At 44.4% G+C, this 15,926-nt stretch overlaps 1 protein-coding gene across 1 annotated transcript in view; it reads left to right on the top strand.

The window, feature by feature from the left end:
• The window catches only part of CPAMD8 (C3 and PZP like alpha-2-macroglobulin domain containing 8), a 93,086-nt gene that overhangs the window by 43,341 nt on the left and 33,819 nt on the right, over positions 1-15,926 (top strand). Inside the window, exons 23-30 of the mRNA XM_024194256.3 lie at positions 1,718-1,769; positions 2,557-2,855; positions 4,070-4,295; positions 4,937-5,113; positions 10,613-10,694; positions 12,264-12,420; positions 12,875-12,949; positions 15,711-15,876. Of these exons, the coding sequence (XP_024050024.1) occupies positions 1,718-1,769; positions 2,557-2,855; positions 4,070-4,295; positions 4,937-5,113; positions 10,613-10,694; positions 12,264-12,420; positions 12,875-12,949; positions 15,711-15,876 (1,234 nt within the window). The remainder of the gene's footprint in view (positions 1-1,717; positions 1,770-2,556; positions 2,856-4,069; positions 4,296-4,936; positions 5,114-10,612; positions 10,695-12,263; positions 12,421-12,874; positions 12,950-15,710; positions 15,877-15,926) is intronic.

Raw genomic sequence — 15,926 nt, 5'->3', positions numbered from 1 at the left:
TTATAACGGACTAGTTCTCGAGCAATGAGGGCTGTCCTTCTCTCAGGTCTTGCAACAGCTTCTCGATCCATGAGGGTACGAACATTCCATACACCAATGGTAAGTTTTCTCAAATTTTTCTTTTGGTTTCGGCCGCAGATTGGGTTGAACTGCCAGCCACGGCTTGCTGGCCAGTCGTTGTAGGGCAGGCAATTTTTAGGCCACCTTTTCTAGGCCCCTCCCTTACTAGGGTGAGCAGTGCTGTCCTGAAGAGGGCTGCTCAGACGCCTGGGATGCTGCCGGGCAACTCTGCTGCCCCAAGTACAGAGCTGGACGACCACCTATCCACAGGCCGCCTGCGTGCAGGATTGGGACTACGACTCCCAGTGGTAACCTCCACCTGTCACTTTGCCCCTCCCCCATCGCCGCAGGACTTGGGTAGTATGATGATGATGATGTTTGATGATTTGCACAGGACCTGTGCGTGAAAGCTTTTGGGTGGTAGAGCCGTTGCACGGGCGCAATCCCACTCTCTCGACCTTAGAAGCCAGACACCAATGGTACGAAAAATCGTCACGACTGGTAACTTCTTTGGTTGCAGTGGATGGCCTTGACGTCTTTCGTGCCTCGTCAAGTCCTTCGCTTTCCACAAAGCATTGCAGAACCGCCTTCTTGGCCGTTGGATCTTAGTGATCTCTTTCGCCCAGTCCGCCGGAGCTGACGTCGCATGCGGGGTGGGCGTATCCCAAATTCACTGAGGGTTTGAGTCCCATCAGTTACACCCACCTGGTTTGGCCGGCCTGTCGAAGCCGTTGCCCGGGGTGTGGCCGCTGCGCATGCTGCAGCTCCTTGGAGCCACAAGTGAGAGCTGAGTGACAGGTGGGGACCAAAGTGGATGGACTACCCCCAAAGGGTACGACAAGTCCCCCCATCAGAGGTACTACCCCTCCCTGGCCACCCCATACACCCCAAAATAACACTAGTCCTAGTACAAATATGGGAGGCATCCCCCGATAACCTCATGCCACACCGGAAATACCATGTATTTCTTTATTTTCTAGCTCTTTAAACATTTTGTAATTTATAATAGAACTTCGCCTCTCACCACCAATTTACTTAGTTTCCTTTATAGCCTCTTGTGGGGGAATTCATCAAAAGAAATCTGTATCTACTGATTTTTCTTTATCTGTTATTCTGCTGAGTCTATCAAATATTTATAACAGGCTGGATGAGGTATGATTTTCCTTAATAGAAGCTGTGCTGGTTTGCCTCTCTTATATCATATTATCTAGGTATCTTTTAAATCTCTTTAATTACTGTTTCAGCTACCTTACATAGACATGAAGTAAAGCACACTGGGCTGACATTCCCAGGGTCACCCTTAGCACCTTTTTAACAACAGATAAAACACTCACTATCCTTCAATATGGTAGATGACTTTAATGATTGAAAATATATTTTTTGTTTGCAGCTCAGCCACTAAGTGTAAAATTCTGAAGCTTTAATGCCTGAAGTTAAGTGCCTAAATCCATACTTAGGTACATTCGAAAGCAATGACGAGCCATAGTCTGTCTTCCTGATAACAATGCCAGTGAAATGTCATATTCTATAATGTATAATGTGCCTTTAATGCTATATGGCACCAGAACTTTATTTTGTGTATTTATAACGAAAACTAAATGGTGGTTGCTGTTAATCCAAATGCTCATTTTCCTAATGGATTTCTGCCTTTGTATAGCCAGAGGGATTACCCAGAGAATATACCTACAGTGTGTTCTTCTGCCCTAATGGTAAGTTTGTGGTTTGAATACAATATGACAAAGTTTGTTTTTTTCCACAATTTAAGTTATAAATAGAAACATGTTGCTTTACCCCATGAAAAACTTCATTTGTTTCCCTCTTTTCAGTAGGAAAATCAGTAAAATTTATATTCCATCTATGGCTGATGAGTTTACAGCATGTACATCAAGCTATTGATCTAAAGGGTCTTTCATACCTGGCTGGCTAACTATGGACAATATTAATTGGCCAAATGCTATATGCAAATAAAAAGTGAACTTCCCTTTCTTTATAAAACTGGCTAAGTGTTTTGCACAGTGGACCACAACTGTGGCTAAATTAGTCTGTATTATATTTTTAGTTGATTTTTTAATTCAGATTCAAAGTCAGAGTATCCCTTCTGTCTGATTCAGATAAATTGGATTTGGCTACAGTAGCTAATTATGATTTGGCTTCTGCTAAACACAGAGTCTTCTTGACCATTTAAATTGGGAATTGAGAAATCATATATAGACTTCACAAGAAATATACCTGGATTGTTTGAAATAACAAGTCCTAATTCTATATAGGAAGGAATGTAAGAAAGTGGAAGTTAGGAAGAGACACCCTTATCTACTCTGCTAGTTTGATTTGTGAGGCACTGGAGTGACAAATGCATACTGATACATTATGCAGCACAAAGCCCCATGTGTTTGAAGTTCTGTCTTGGGCTAAGTGGGTTTTTATTAACAATTTTGTGACCGCCTAACTTAACATCAAGATCTAATTCTGACAATATTCCATTATTTTTTTGACTAGAGAAAATTCACATTTCTACACCTAACAAATATGAGTACCAGTATATGCAGAAGCCTGCCCGGATGACTCATTTCGACATTGCAGTGAAAGCGCACAATGATGCTCATTTTGCCTTGTCCTCTGGCCCACATGACATGGCAGAGATGACTGAGATTGTCATTGGTGGGCATCAAAATGCTAAAACGTGGATTTCTACTAGTAAAATGGGTGAGCCAGTTGTCAGCACAGACACAGCTGGCATCCTCTCTTGGGATGAATTCAGGAGCTTCTGGATCAGCTGGAAAAATGGAATTATTCAGGTAGTGAATTTGTCTGTGTAACAACAGCCTTATGGTCTTAACCAGACCGAGAGGACTCTGAGTGTATATATGGCACATTTCCATTAGCCATGTTATAGAAAGAAAGAGCCTAATTTCTGTTCCTTTTCTATGTGAAATTTTTATTGGGCAGTTAATATTAGAGTACTTGATTGTATTTCTAAATGTTTTTCTTTGTGATGCAGTGCCCTGGGCACCTCAGCTTTAAAAATTATTGTTATTAAGTGTATTAAAAGTATTTGCTCCTGGGGAACACAGGTCCAGCTGGTCAGTCCTGATGGGAGACCAGTGGGAAATAACTTGCTGATATCTCCTTAATTTCCAATTAAATCCAGTGGAGTTTTGCTTGTTTATGTAATGTTCTCATGAGGCAACTACAAGTTTAAGCCGCTGAGTCCAAGGGCACTGTAGAGGAGCGGACTCACCCCTGCGGCACCTCCTGTTGGTCTCTTCTGGGAATTAGCTCTTCCAGCGTCCTGGAGCACCCCCTGCAGGCCGATGATCTGCCTGTCCTCTGGCCCCCGTGTCCCTCCCGGACCCCGGTGCCTGAGTATCTGGGGTGCTGCCCCCTGGCAGTACACCCCTCAGTACTAGGGTCTCCCCTCCCTGGGGAACCCCCACCCACTATCCCTACCTCGCCTCAGAATAAGGCCACTGCCAGTCACCAACTAGCCCCCGCTCCCTGGGGCAGACTGCAGTATAGGCCACTCATCACAGGCAAGGTTGGGTTTGGACCTGCTGCCTTGGCCTAGCCCTGGGCTGCCCTCTGCAACCCCCAGTACCCCTTGGCCTTCTACTAGGCCACAGCCTGGGGCTTTCCAGGCTGGAGCTCCCCAGCTCCTCAGCCTGTCCCCAGCCCTGCTCCACTCAGGTACCCTGTCTCTGCTCCCTGCAGCCAGGCCCTTCTCTCTCTAAGTGGAGAGAGAGAGACTGCTGAGCTCCTCGCTCCCAGCCTTCTTATACAGGCCAGCTGGGGCCTGATTGGGGCGTGGCCTAGCTGTGGCTACTTCCCCACTCAGCCCAGTAGCTTTTCCTTTTGCCCCAGCCCTCTGCCAGGGCTGTTTTAAACCCCTCAGACAAGAGCAGGGTAACCACCCCACTACAGGCACATACAATAGATTTCCAAATTTAACAAGAGAGGCAGGTTTGACTTGGATGTTCCTCCTGGAATTGGATGGTTTGCTTGTTCCTTTCAGGTTGGCTATGGTACTCAGATGCTAAATGAATCCATTATTGTGGAGTGGGCCATCCCCAAACAGCCTGAGGTGAAGTACATTGGCTTCTCCACAGGCTGGGGCTCAATGGGAGAGTTTAAAATCTGGAGAAAAGAAGAGACTGATGAAAATCACAATGAAGCGTTTACTCTTGGAGTTCCCCACAATGTGATCCCTGGATCAGAAAGAGCTACTGCCTCAATAATAGGTACCAACTAAAAGGGAGTGGGGGTTAATAAAGATAGATGCTACAAGCTAATATTTAACAGTAATATGAACCAGGCAGGATAGTCATAACCAATTATAATGAAAATAATATTACTTTCTGGGATGTGGAATGGTTTGCCTTTCAGTTGCTGGTTTGAACCCAGTCCAGGTTGACAGTGACTGAAAGTTGACATCATCTGATGGTTCTTCAGTAGCCTCTATGGAAAGAGATGACAGTACCCAGTGGAAATGTATGCACAAAATCATCACAATCACAAGTTGCACTAACTAGCTTTCCTGTTAACGGTCTTAGCTGGTTAGCCAAGGAGTTAATGAGCCCTGGAGATTGAAATTTCCTCTCTACTCCAAGGGAAACCCTGCATGGCTAAGACTGAGGATCTCTGGGGGTTCCAATTTTATATTAAGGTTTAGTGTTCCTAGAAGGGTGCATCTGATGGTAACCAGTGGGCTTAATTTGGTTTGTGCCATTATAGTTGTGAGTAGAACCTTCATCAGCCATTCAGGTTCCTCCTTCCTCAGTTTTGTACATTTAGAAAATAAAATTAAACAATGAGACAACAGGGAGAGAGAAGTTAAATATAGTGTAGAGGTACTGAATGTGTGTCTCATTGTTTTAATCAGGCGATGTAATGGGCCCTACGCTTAACAACTTGGACAATCTTCTACGATTACCATTTGGATGTGGAGAGCAGAACATGATCCATTTTGCTCCCAATGTCTTTGTTCTAAAATATCTGCAGAAAACCAAACAACTCAGCTCTGAGGTGGAGAGCGAAGCCACAGATTACCTGGTGCAAGGTACTTCCTCAGACTCATAGACTGTAGAGACAGAAAAGACCTATCAGTAGTCTAGGCCATCAGAGCATATTACTAGTTTAACATTGTCCTGTCTAGCCTGAAATATCCTGAGTGATGGGGCTCACACCATTTCCCTGTGGAGATTATCATATAGCCTCATAGATATCAGTGTCAGGAAGTTTTTCTTGGTACACAGCCTATATTTTCCCTTCTTAATTACTCCTAGTTACACATTCTTTTACTCTCCTAAATATTTTCTTTCTCTCCTAGTTGTTTACAGCCTTCAGATACTTGTGCAAGGCTATTGTGTTTCCATTAGTCATTGCTTAGCCAAGCTGCATGTATTTAGTTTTTTTAATCTTTTTTTCTAAATCAATCCTTCCAGCCCTCCAACCATTTCTGTTGTTCTTTGAACTCCCTCCAATTTGTCAATATCTTCTTAATTACAATTTGTCCAGAACCAAATTAGTATCCCAGGAGCAGTCATTCCAGAGCCATATGGAGAGGGTCTGTCCCCACCCTGTTCAATGTCATGTCATTTCTGTGTGTGTAGCCTAAAGCAATCTGCTTTTTCAAGCGTTTTCTCTCTCTGCATTCAAATAGGAAGGATGGTTTGTACAGAATGGTTTGTAGCTACACAAAGCAAGGCTCCCAGGAACAGGGAAGAATTACAAGAAAATTATTAAAAACAAGAATGACCCACAAGGGGATGGACATGGGCTGCCTTGTGCATGACTCAGACAATAGCCATGTCATGGAATCATAGGTGACAGGGTTAACTGGGATTCCTCAGAAAAAGTAATCCATTCCCTGTACCCATCAGCAAGAGCCCTATGTTATTTGCCTTTAGGGACTGGGCCAGAATTATTTCACTTGGTAGTTTGCTGTGCTCTCTGCTTCCCCTCAAAGTTAGAGCATTTTCTAATAGCCGAGCTCAGTTTATCATTTTTAATAATATACAGTTTTAATTTACAACCTTTCAAGTGTTTGGGCTTCAAATTCGGCATGTTAATTTACCTCCACAGAGGAAATCCCACAAGGCTATTAACCTTCCTGTGCTCTCTGGGACCCTTGCCAAGTAGCAGGTTCTGATGGAGAAAGCCCTTGTCCTGCTTTATGAAGGCCTTTGCGCCTTACTGAGCAAGAAAACTTTCTTTTGCCACTAAAATCCATCCATCAAAGAGCAAAATAAGTGGTTCTCAAACTTTTGTACTGGTGACCCCTTTCACATAGCAAGCCTGAGTGCGACCCCCCCCTTATAAATTAAAAATACTTTTTTATATATTTAACACCATTATAAATGCTGGATGCAAAGCGGGGCTTGGGGTGCAGGCTGACAGCTTGCGACCCCCCATATAATAACCTTGCGACCCCCTGAGGGGTCCCGACCCCCAGTTTGAGAACCCCTGAGCAAAATCATAGAACCTGTTATCACTTGCAGTTCCCAGCTCCATTCCTTAATCCTCAGTGCTGTGCTGGGCTTCTCGGTAAAATTTCTACCTTACCACATCAAAGTTCTTAAAAACACAGATGAACTCTAGAGAGATGAAGTGTCTCGTTTTTGCACCTCTCCAGACTGTAAAAAGGGATGCACAGAAAATGTAAGAAGCATTCATAAGAGCAAGCAAGATGTGAAATGGCTCAGGAGAGAGATCTAACAAGCAAAGAAAAATAAATGTAAGAGTAACAGCCAAGGAAAGTGTAAGAAGAGTGACATACAGAAACTTACCACCGGCTACCAGCAAAATGAATCTGAATTTATTGTTTCCAACATGACACAATCTGGTGATGAAGAGATACTTTTCAGCAGTAAATTGTATCTGAGGCTTATGTAGGGATCTCACTATAAAGGAAAAGTCAAATTTAATGCAGCAGCTATTGCTGGTCTGAGAAGAACATCTTTCTCTTTGGTTTCTGGGTGTGAAAAGGCTTCACCTGCCTCCTGCAAGCTACAGAACTACTGAAGAATTCGGAAGGCAGTGACTTTTTGTAGCATTGTCAGTAAATATGTGTATTGACTTAGCTGTCTGGATGCACAGAATTACAGGCCAATTCCTACCACCAGCTCGCCTTAGTCTCTTGTCTGTGTCTGCACTCAAAGTTGAGGTTGGTGGGTAGAATGGCTCCAGCAGCAGTTGGAGAGATGTTTGTAAACCTCCTTGCCAACTCTGTGACCCCACTTGTCATGGTAACGATTTTTTTCAGCAGAGTACCTTTTAGCCCAAATAGGCCAGTTTAAGCAGGGCTTGAATGCAGCACTTGTATCTGATGTGAACTTAGGCCTGGTCTACACTACAGCTAGGTTGATGAAAGGCAGCTTACCCACCGACGTAACTACCCTGCTATGCCGACTTAATAACTCCAGCTCCACGAGAGGCGTAGAGTCAATGTCATTGTAGTTAGGTCAACAAAGTGTCAGACCATATCTACACATACAGCAATGCAGTGGTGCAGCTCTCCTGCCAGAATAAAAAAATCCTGCAAGTGGCATAAGCTGTGTCGGCATGAGAAGCTCTCCCACCAGCATAGCACTGTGCACATTGGTGCTTATGTCAGTGTACCTTATGTCGCTCTGGGGGGGTGGATTATTCCCACCCCTGAGCGACATAATTTTTGCCTACATAAGTGGTAGTGTAGACACAGCCTCAATGTAGATGCTGCGTTGCTTACATCGACTGTTACTGGCTTTCAGAAGCCATCTCACAATGCCCCGCACTGACGGGACAGTTGGTACAAGTGCTTGTGATGAGGACATTCACCGCCCACTCATGGAGGATAGGTCCATCAATGGCTATTAGCCAGGATGGGCAGGGATGAAAAACCATGCTCTGAAGTGTCCCTAGCCTCTGTTTGCCAGAAGCTGGGAATGGGTGATGGGATTGATCACTTGATGATTACCTGTTCTGTTCATTCTCTCTGGCATTGCTCCCAGAGTCTCTCTCTTTCACCAAATTGGGTTCTTCCCCTAAGGCTACTGTTGCATTATCTTTCTGAGGAACAAGTGGATTTTATTCTCCTACTTTTATCCATATATCCTCTGAATCCCCAGTCCAAGCTTTTCACTTCTTGAGCATAATTAACTTCTAGGAATCAATTTGTTTTCTATTTTACAAACTCACCCAGCTCTGCTCTCTCTAAAAGGGAAACTTTTGGAGGTTGTGGAGAAGCAGGGGGAGATGGACAGCCACTGATAGGAGGTTGTACTGCTGCCTGTATCTGCAGAGGTCAGCAAAGCTACTTAGTCCCTGGAAATGAAAAATTAATCCATTCTCATAAAGATGTCATGCAGCATGGAATAAAAAGTCTATTTATGGGTCAGAGAATTAGCCAGGCTCCAAATGTCTCTCTGTCATATAGCCTCTTACACGTGTTTGACACATCTCCATATCAGAAATGGCCATTCTGAAGGATTTAGATCAAATGGACATTTAAAATCCTTGCCAAAATTACTGTGTATTGGGGTTTCCACATTATAGAGACTTGGCCCAATTTTATTAGCACTGGCGGTTCATGATTACAAGGCAAGTAGGTTTGATGAAAGGTGAATTCCATCCATTATAGCTAAAATGCTAATCCCATCTTTATCTTCAGCATTTGAAGGACATTCACATAGGGAGCACTCGTACATTAAGGTGACCGCTCTAAACGGATGCATCCTGAAATGGGCCCCCGGTATTTTCTCTTGCTCTTCAGTATCTAACTTCACAATAACTGTTAGGTTAAAATGTGCCTTCTGTAAGACAGCCCTATCAGCTAGGAAGGGTTCAAATAAGTTAAGACCCCGATGACTTAGCTATTGCATGTCTCAAGAAACTGCTTGCCAAGGTGATCAATCTTATTGTTCCCCAAACTGACTTTTCAGCTCAGGAATTTTTCTCAACTAAAGGGAAGAGAAAGAAAGTCCTAATAAAAGGAAGATATGACTGACAAGTGCCATCCCATATATAGACATGCAAAGAGCCTCCAGCTGGGCATGGAAAAGAGGAAGACAGCGCAATCTTTGCCAACTTCTGTTACTTGACAAGTGGAAATGATTAAGAGAACACCCTCACTTCCTGTGGGATCAAGTCATGAAGATGGACTCAGCTGTTGCTGGCCACATCCCTTAAATATCAGCTCACCACCAGCTTGGACAGAGAGATCTATGTCCTGGTTTGATGTTATCATCCAGGGAATTAGCTCCTCAGCCGCATGATACTTCCTGTACAATAAGAGAGTGGTTGTGGATTGTTGTTTAAGCACAGAGAATTTTTTGTAATGTTGCACCTTTATGCAGTAATGTCATCAATTAAACATTTCTAGTGGCCAAGGTGCAGGAACTGATCTTAATATTAACTATCCCAGGTGTCACGGACTTGCAGGTCATGCCCACTCTTGGCCCTGTGCGGTCTGTGGGGGAGTGCCCCTTACAGTGAGACAGCCCTTCTCGGGGGTCCACTCTCTCCCGGGGTTAGGCCCCTCCACCTCCTGGAGCCTCACCTCTCTGAGCCTTAGCACACCTGTTTCTCGCTGTGGACCCCCTCAGGAAGTCCACTCGCTCTGGACCCCCGGGGCCTCCACTCCCCGAAGGGGTTGATGCAACCCTGTTCTCAAGACCGGAGTGACTCTCAGCCAGCGTAAAACAGGAGGGTTTATTGAGCGTTGAACACAGCACAGGAAACTCTCAGGGCCTCAGGCCTGGCCTCCCTCAGCACAGCACATCCAAGTCTCTCCTTCATCCAGGTGGGCTCTGCCTGCTCCCCCTCTCCAGCCCTGAGCCCCCCTGCTTCCCAGCTGGGCCTCTGAGATCACCGGCCCCAATCCCCGCCTCTGTCCATTGTCTTCTCTCCAGGTAAACAGGGTCGTAAACTGGAGTCGCCTGGGCCTCCTCTCCTCTCTTCTGTCCTCTGGCCCCCTCTGGCTGATACCGGCTGGTTAGGTCACCGGGGGCCTCTCTTTACAGCCCATTGTCCTCCCATTGGCCAGAACCAGCTGCAACTCCTGAGCTGGGTCTCTGGGTTGTCAGGTCACCAGTCGCTGGGGTGTCCACCCTCCAGGCCATCAGCTGGGGTCCCAAGTTCCCTCTCCGGTCCTCTATAACAACAAACTCCCTCTCCCCTCCCCTCGTTAAATCACTAACACCCAGGGACACTGAGTCCCACTCCCTCTGCATGCAAACCATTGGAAAAAACAAGAAAATCCCCCACTTCGTCACACCAGGAACTCTGCATCCTAACCAGTTCTTGGATAAGTGTAGTGCTCAGTAAGAGGCTAATAGTAGAAGTTATGTTTTGATCACTTGTCTTCAGGAGATGTATGGAGACTTATAAATACTAGCCTGTAATAAGATTGAGTTAAGATCTATTCCACACACACACAGGGTTGGCTCTACCATACACAGCAAAACAAGAGGTTGCCTTTGGCAGCAGAGTCCGCCATACCAGTGTTGGATGATCTGAGTCTTCATTCAGTTTGCTTTTCTAAGTTGCTGGACTCCCACAATTCTTTTGTGATTTCCAGGTTACCAACGCCAGTTGACCTACAAGAGACAAGATGGTTCATACAGTGCTTTTGGCGAGAGGGACTCCTCAGGGAGTATGTGGTAAGCAAGTCGCTATTTAAAACAGAGTTAAAGATTCAGTGTTTGCCAAATTGAAAAGGACATAATTGGCAAAAAGGACAATAACTTTCCAGCTTGTGTCAGGATGTCGCACATAGCAGAGAGTAAAAATGATATTTAATGGCTAGAAGCCTGCTAATGCTCTACTGCTAAGTGTTTTGTGATCCCACATTGGATGGGTTTTGAGGATCAGGGACTGTTAAGATGTTAGTTAATGCACGTCCCTTTAAGGTTCAAAAGCTGTAGTTTAGGGTCAGATTCTATGCCATAGAACTGCATAGGCAGTGCATGACCTCAATAAGCACCTGCTTACTTGAGAACAGAACTCCACCCAGGCTGTGTTGGGGAGATGGCAGGGCACCTCCTTCAGGGCAGAAGGGAGAGAATTGAGCACATCTTTCAGTGGACTCCAGCTCCACCTGGATGAAACAGAACAGGATGGATGGATGGATTCCCAGGAAACTGAGCTGCAGGGCCTTTCAAGGTACCAGTTGTGTTGGGGTAGTAGATGGAGGGTGTTCCAGTGTTCTCTAGAACACCCCCCATCCCCCAAGACTCTGCTTTACCTCAGTATTAGCATTTACTTGACTAAATGCAGCACTTTAAACTAAAAAGTTTTCCATTTTGTTCATTTGCCTGCATTGTCACTCAATTTCTTCAGCTGCTCTGTATTTTCCTTTAGATTGACTTGCTCCATGAACTCATCTGAAAGGGAAGTAGAATTTCTGTGATGATGATGCTTAACTTTTTTAAAGATAATAAACTCTACTTTCATCTCAGAGCTGGCATCTCTTAGTCCCTAGATATAAAATATTGTAACACACAATTACTTAACACTCGAAAAATCCCCTGCCAGGAAGCCTGCCTCCTACCCTCCCATTCCTGAGGGGCTTGTAAAATGAGTGATTCAGTCTCCCAAAACCGGCTGGAGTTCACACTTTTTGCATGTCAGAGGTTTAGAATTCTAAAAGCACTTCTTCTGTCTCTGCTTAAATCCTAACGCTCTACAGAGACAGACTTTAGCAGTGGTTTGAATTTCCAGTTGTTTTATTATCAGTAAGTAATTAAAATAGGGGAAATTACAATATTTTCCTTCTTGTCCATCTAGTATTATATCTGAATTGGTAATTGTACGAATCTTATTTCAAAAGCTTGAGTCAGAGAGCAGCTAAACACCTGTACAAGAGAAATTAATTCCAGCCAATGACAATGTTGAGTCAAATTTTGTCTCTCTTTCTATTTACGATATCCTATGGTAGTGAGTTCCACAGGCTTAACTTTCTTTTTTTGTTGGGTTTTTGTTGTTCTTTTTAAATCTTTCTCAGTTTAAAATATGCTGCCTTTGAATTTCATGCAGTGTCCCCTTGTTTCATGTATTATCCAGAAGGATAAATAGTGCCCAGTTTATCTTCTCTACACCATTCTTTTTTTGTATATTTCAATAGTGTCTCCTCTTCTAGATTTTTGAAACATACATTTCCCAGAAGCACTATTTCCCATATAGTGTTCTCTGTTCTTATTCTCAAGAACCTGCTGAATTTGTGTTTTCAGGCTAACAGCCTTTGTTCTCAAGTCCTTTGCGCAGTCTCGTGGGTTTATTTTCATCGATCCCAAGGAATTAACAGCTGCAAAGGATTGGATCATTCAGCACCAGAAGGAAGATGGGTCGTTCCCTGCTATGGGTAGAATATTAAATAAGGACATCCAGGTAAAAACTATAGAGACTTAGAATCATGCAATAAATGCATTTTTAGAATGTTACCAGGGTTGGAGGTAGTGTAATCTTATGGTTAATATGATTTTTGTGTTAAAGGGCTATGATCCTATGGGAAAGAAACTAAAGAGGGGTTTCAATAAAGCAGTCTGCTAGGGCTTAGCTGTGTGCCACCCTTTGAGAATCCCACCATGGCACTTTGAAACTGCATCTCAACTATGAAGCTCAATGTCTCAGATGTGCTACCAGGCCATGGACCTGGCAGAAAGTTGCAAAGGGGAATTGGGTTTCAGAACTATAGGCTCACCAAGTACAAATGTGAAAGGGTCCTATGGCCTTAGCCTTTCTCATGGTTCCAACTTATTCCCTGCTTGGCTTCCAAAGTCCTTCCATGCAGCATGCTGCTGTTCAATTTTCACCCAGTTGTTTTATGTTTATCACCCTCCAGGGTGGAATCCACGGCAAGATCTCACTGACAGCATATGTGGTTGCAGCTCTGTTGGAGACGGGCATCACCTTTGAGGTAAAGGACTGAACAGCAGCCATTAAAATAGCTAAGAGTGGAATGTCTCAAAAGGATCTTTTCTAAAGTTAGCCATGGAGATTCCTGCCACCTCGGATTGTCAGCTTGTGGCTTTTTCCAGAGGAGCAGAGCTGCTCTCTCTAAATACCCTCCAGCAGCAGGCAGTTGTCTCCACATAAGTTGCTGAGCAGCTCAGAAAGGCAGTGAACACACTAAATATGGATTTGTCTCTCTGCTCCTCTTTGTCCTGATCCTAATAGGTGGGTTTGCTGGCAGCCCCTGCCAGGTAGACACGTTCATGAATTCCACAGCCTGTGATTCCTCAATTAGACTATTTAAAATTATCAAATATCTTAGCGAAGAGTCACTTTCCTGTGATGTAGTGGAATGTAAACTGCAGCAAAATGTTCACCTTTGCTGTAATGCAATTTCCTGGTGCTTAATCCAAGGCATATGTGTGGAGAGCCACTGCTTTCTATCACTCCAGAAGAGTAGGAGGCAGCCAGATCTCAGTGAATAGAAGATGTCTTGGATTGCCTGTTAAATTAATCCTGAATCCCCTGTACTGTGTTACCTTTGTTAAATCCAGAAGGGGAAGCTGATTTACTATCTGAAGAGAGTTCAGTTGGATGTGTGAATGAGTTAATGGTCCTCAGTCCAATTTCTGTTGGATAAATAGCTGTGTCCCAAAAACTACAGCCACAGTTGCCTCGATTGCTGCTGGGTCTGGTAGATAGGCTGAAAATTGAATGCCCCTTGGAGACTGAACTCTCCTCTCACCTCCAAGAATAGGCATTGGCAGTGTATTCTTATTTCTTTGTATTACAGTAGTGCCTACAACTCCACTGTGCAACAAACACCTGCCCCAAAAAGTTTACTGTCTAAGTAGACAAGGCAGAAAGGGAAATAAAGACACAGAGAGGGGAAGCGACATGCCCAAGGTTGCACAGCAGGTCAGTGGCAGAGCCAGGAACAGAAACCCAGTCTCCTAACACTGACTCTTAATCCAGTGCCTACCCCCTAAACTATATGATCACCCCAAGTTTATAGAGCTGTTGCCTGTGCTGGACTTGTGTAGATAAATGGTGGATTTCACTGTTCATTTCTGTCAAGCTGTCCCTACATTAGTAAAAAGAAAGAGAAATATATCCCTGTCTCCTCATTCCAACAGAGAGGACAAGCTCTTACTGTTAATTAACTCTGGAAGCCTTCTGCCATATCACTCCCCAATGTGAACTGGGTCCCATTTGATTCATTTAGGTCTTGTATGAGCAAGGTTCTAAAGATTCATTTTATATATAATATAAAAAATGTGGGGTTAATGTAGGGATGACCAGACTTTCCCAAACTGAGCCCCACATAGCCAACTTGCTAGGAGCTACAGAACTACAAAAACGGAACAGATTGTCTCTCATGTTGAGGTGCGTGCAGCGTGCTAGAAGCGTGGTACCGATGAGGTGGGGCTTCTGGGCTGCACTGTAGAATTCTGCAGGCTACACTCTGGCCACCCAGACTTCGAAGACTGGACAAAGTGAGTTCCCCAAACCCTTCTGGAATCTCTGTAGATTGCATGTTGGAGCCTGCTACTGATCTCACAGTTTCTCTGTAGCCTGTTTGTGATCACACATTGCACACACTCAAAAGAGCTGAGCCGAGCATTCCCTGTGGGGAGGGAATGACAATAAATATGTTTATGAATCTGATACCATGTGTCTCTGTAGAGAGAAAGCTCTGTTTAGTGTGTCTCTTTGGTGTCCCCTACTCAGACATGTTGATTGCCTGTTCAGGCATAAAACACCGTTTTTAAGGGGATTTTTAAGTTCCCAGAGGAGCCATGAGGATCTCTTCAGAAAACCTTTGTGACTGATGTGCTCAGCGTGCTGTAGACCTGTGCTTTGCAAAGCTCTCAGAATAAGGGCCCGAGCCTGCAATGTGCTGAGCATCCTTTATTCCTGTTAGACTCAGTGGGAGTTGAGGGCACTCAGCACTGTGCAAGATCTGATCCTGAAAGTGCTAAAGGAGTAAGTTGCCACCCCCTCTGCTGCAACTCCCCTTTATGGGAAAGATAGGGCAGGGTAGGATGTTCTCGCTAGGCCATTTCTAAGTCAGATAGCCCCAAAAGTCCAAGTTCATGACAATCTGGTGGTTTCCCTAGGGGAGATCTGCAAGTGTTACTAATGATCTGAGCTAGGAAATGAGGAAGGAAGAAGGTAAGTGTCACAGGGCAATCAAAGGAAACCCAATTACATCAAATCCAATTAAATTATTTCTATAAATTGTTAGAGCCTTATTCCTGCATGGTGAGGTTATCGGGGGAGTTAATAAAATATGTCTGCTGGCTAAGGGGACCCTGGGAATATTGGCCTTTATTATCATCTGGTATCTGCTAGATGCCCTGGAGTGTCAGGGACCCAATCAAATGTACAGCAGAGTCTTCATTGCTATTAAATATCTCTGCTACCCATGCTGAGTTCTACAGGGGAATGAAGCCTCTTCAGCATTAGGGGAACAAATATGTCTCAGCAACATTAATATCTGGATCTTTCTTACTGTGATGTTAGTCTCCATTTTTTTAACCCTGGAGTCACAGCCCTACTTAGAGAAGGGAAGGGGTCAGTCGGTTCTGTACCACACAGAGCAAAGTGCATGTTCACACTGCTTCCCTAATGGGCACAAGGCCATGAGAAATGTAGCGATCTCAGCTCTGGAGATGCAGGTGCTAATAATATAGCTGGTCTCTTTCCCGCTCCACCCAATTTAGGAAGAAAAAGCAGCAGTTGCCAAAGCAAAACACTTCTTGGAGTCCAACTTGTATTCTGCAGAAGACCCCTACACCACAGCCCTGACTGCATATGCCCTGACTCTTCTGCACAGTCCCTCTGCTGCAGTGATGTTGCGGAAAATGAACAGCATGGCCATTATGCAAGGTACTATGCACCTGAGGGTCAAGCTGGCATGCCCCTCAAATAACTTCTAC

The sequence above is a fragment of the Terrapene carolina genome, unplaced genomic scaffold, assembly GCF_002925995.2.
Source record: "Terrapene carolina triunguis isolate 2854851 unplaced genomic scaffold, T_m_triunguis-2.0 Scaffold194, whole genome shotgun sequence".
Classification (NCBI taxonomy): domain Eukaryota; kingdom Metazoa; phylum Chordata; order Testudines; family Emydidae; genus Terrapene; species Terrapene triunguis.
The sequence above is the reverse complement of the archived record's forward strand: the minus strand, read 5'-3'. Positions and strand labels throughout refer to the sequence as shown.